At 25.3% G+C, this 2,532-nt stretch overlaps 1 protein-coding gene across 1 annotated transcript; it reads right to left on the reverse strand.

Annotated features, from left to right (window-relative positions):
* Positions 1–237: 237 nt before the first annotated feature.
* On the reverse strand, positions 238–2,285 carry LOC127093598 (E3 ubiquitin protein ligase DRIP2). Its single transcript, XM_051032543.1, has 4 exons — positions 2,120–2,285; positions 1,812–1,941; positions 1,073–1,172; positions 238–618 (listed from the first exon to the last, which is right to left on the reverse strand). The coding sequence occupies exons 2-4, from the start codon at positions 1,927–1,929 to the stop codon at positions 378–380; spliced, it is 459 nt and encodes a 152-aa protein (XP_050888500.1). The 5' UTR covers positions 1,930–1,941; positions 2,120–2,285; the 3' UTR covers positions 238–377.
* Positions 2,286–2,532: the final 247 nt, after the last annotated feature.

Genomic DNA, 2,532 nt, shown 5'->3' on the forward strand with positions numbered 1-2,532 from the left:
CTTGCACAGTACACTCAGATTTCTCACACAGTGTTTCCCAACCCACAGAATTAAAATTCTGATCAGATTTTGTTCAAGATTCAACACGAATCTAAGAATCAAAATCAAACACACAAGACCTCACGTTCACTCGTGTTTCCCGTGTTTCCCAATGAATCCGAACCGGAGCTCTAGATACCAATTGTTGGTGCAAAGGTAGAATAAAAGATGAATATTCTATTAAGAGAATGACGGCTACAAAAAGGATTACAAGTTACAATGATTGACACCCTATTTATAAGCTAAAACTAGGGTTACTATAATAGGATAAAATACTAAAATACCCTCTAACAAACTTAGGGGCTAAGAAAATAATACAATTTAAATATGAATTAAATCTAATAAAATCTAATATCATTCTCAATCTTCATTTTTTTATTGATTTGTTCCTCAGAATCCGCAACTTTTGATTTCTTGAGTTTTCTTTTAGTAGCAGAACTTGAAGTACTAGAATGTTGCAGCTGAGGCATAGAATGCCCATTGGTTTTCATTAGAACTTTTGGAAGATATTCAAATGCCTCCTTTTCTTTCCCCAGAGGAAATAAGTGATTCCTCATGTTCTGCAAGATAATATCCGACCTATAAATAATCAAATATCACATTCAATTCAACTTAGGATCAAAAAATTTGAAAAAGAAAATCATTTCAAAGATAATGATAAATGCATTAATTTGTAAATGAAATAAACATGATACATAAGACATGATATTAACATTGATTTATCGACATAAATAATAATGTGAGAAAATAATATTAATTAAATGTATATCAACAAATATATTTGTTTTATATTCGTGTCAAAGCAACGAATTTAAATTAATGTTAAATATATTAATGATACTTAACACATAAATTTTCAATAAATATTATCATTTATTATATGCATCTTTGGAACTCACCAATGTGAATACCTCAAATCTTAACTTACATTAATAATATATTTAAAAAATTAGGAGTAATTGCATGTTAAAATAACACAGTTCATGCATACTTGGTACAATAACTACAACAAGAGAGTTTGAGAGGAACTTGCCTCATTTTGGTAAGAGGATCAGTGCCTAGATCAATGTCGCATACAGGACAACATTCCAAATCTTCTTCTTCGATTTTAGAATATAAGCAGTCTTTGCAAACTAACCAAAATCCAAAGATAAAAAATTATAAATTTTAAAATCAAATTTTTCTAGTCAATTGCATAAGCATACACATGAATTACAAAACTCAATTCAACAAAGTCTAAACATTTAAGCTAGTAAAATCCACACAACTATATAAACTATATTTAAACTCAAATTAAAAATTCAATACCGATTAAATATATTTTTGAAAAAAGTTGTTTTTATTTTTAAAATATAAAACTAAAACAGTTTTAAGAAATTAGCATTAACTCAACCCATATATGCATATTCAAACTACATCAACATACATATGTGATGGACCGAACAAGATGATCGATCTGTTTTGCCAAAAAAAAATACTTATGGAAAAATAACGTCACTTTTTAGGATGGTATTTAGAGTTGATTAGAACTCTTTTGACCATTAATTTGAAATAATAATTTTCATATATGAATTATAAAAAGTTTAACACAAAAAGAATCTAAAATAAAAAATTGCTCAAATACAAAATAATTCTAATTTTAACAAAATTTAAAATCAATTTCTGTACTATTAAATATTAAACTTATTTAATTGTACTTATAATTATTTAAAATCAATTTATATATTTTTAAATATAGAAAAATAAAAAGATTTTTTTTTTAAGTTTCTCACAAGTATGAAAGCAGTCGATGATTTTAGTGGCGTCAGTGAGAAGTTGGTTGCAAAGATCACAACACAAACATTTTGCAATCTTCTGACTCTTATTATAAAATTGTCTTATTTTTGTCATCTACAAATTTACCTGCATCATCAATTAACACATATTTCAATATTTCAATTTAAATCAACAAGAATTCCAAAAAGAAAATTAACAATTAATAAACCACTAAATATTGAAAACAACCAATTCTCAATGGAATTGTGATGTTTAAGGTAATGTGAGTGGAATGAGAATATATAAATAAATAAAAAACACTTACTCTATTTTTCTTATGCCTTAGCTCTTGTTTTTTTTTTGTTCACTTCTTAACCTTGTATTTATATATGGTTTTGTACAACTTCTAGATACCAATAATAAATTATATTTTATATTTTCATTAATGAAAAAAAAGCATGTCACGTGTTTTCATACTTACATAATACTTTATACATAAAGTTTCTATTAACAAATATATAAAGCAATGTTGAAAGTATTATCCAAATTCAACCATAATTTCCAATGCATTTTTCTAAAAGTGACTGAATTATATTTATCATTTTTTACTTATTTTGAAATCAACTCTCTCCAACTTTATAAATATTTGGTCCATTTGAATATGATCACATATTAAATATATATTTTTCTCTATTTATACTATTTTTAATTAAAAATATTTGAAATAAAAAATATTTA

This window comes from Lathyrus oleraceus, chromosome 6 (genome assembly GCF_024323335.1).
Source record: "Lathyrus oleraceus cultivar Zhongwan6 chromosome 6, CAAS_Psat_ZW6_1.0, whole genome shotgun sequence".
NCBI classification, from domain to species: Eukaryota; Viridiplantae; Streptophyta; class Magnoliopsida; order Fabales; family Fabaceae; genus Lathyrus; species Lathyrus oleraceus.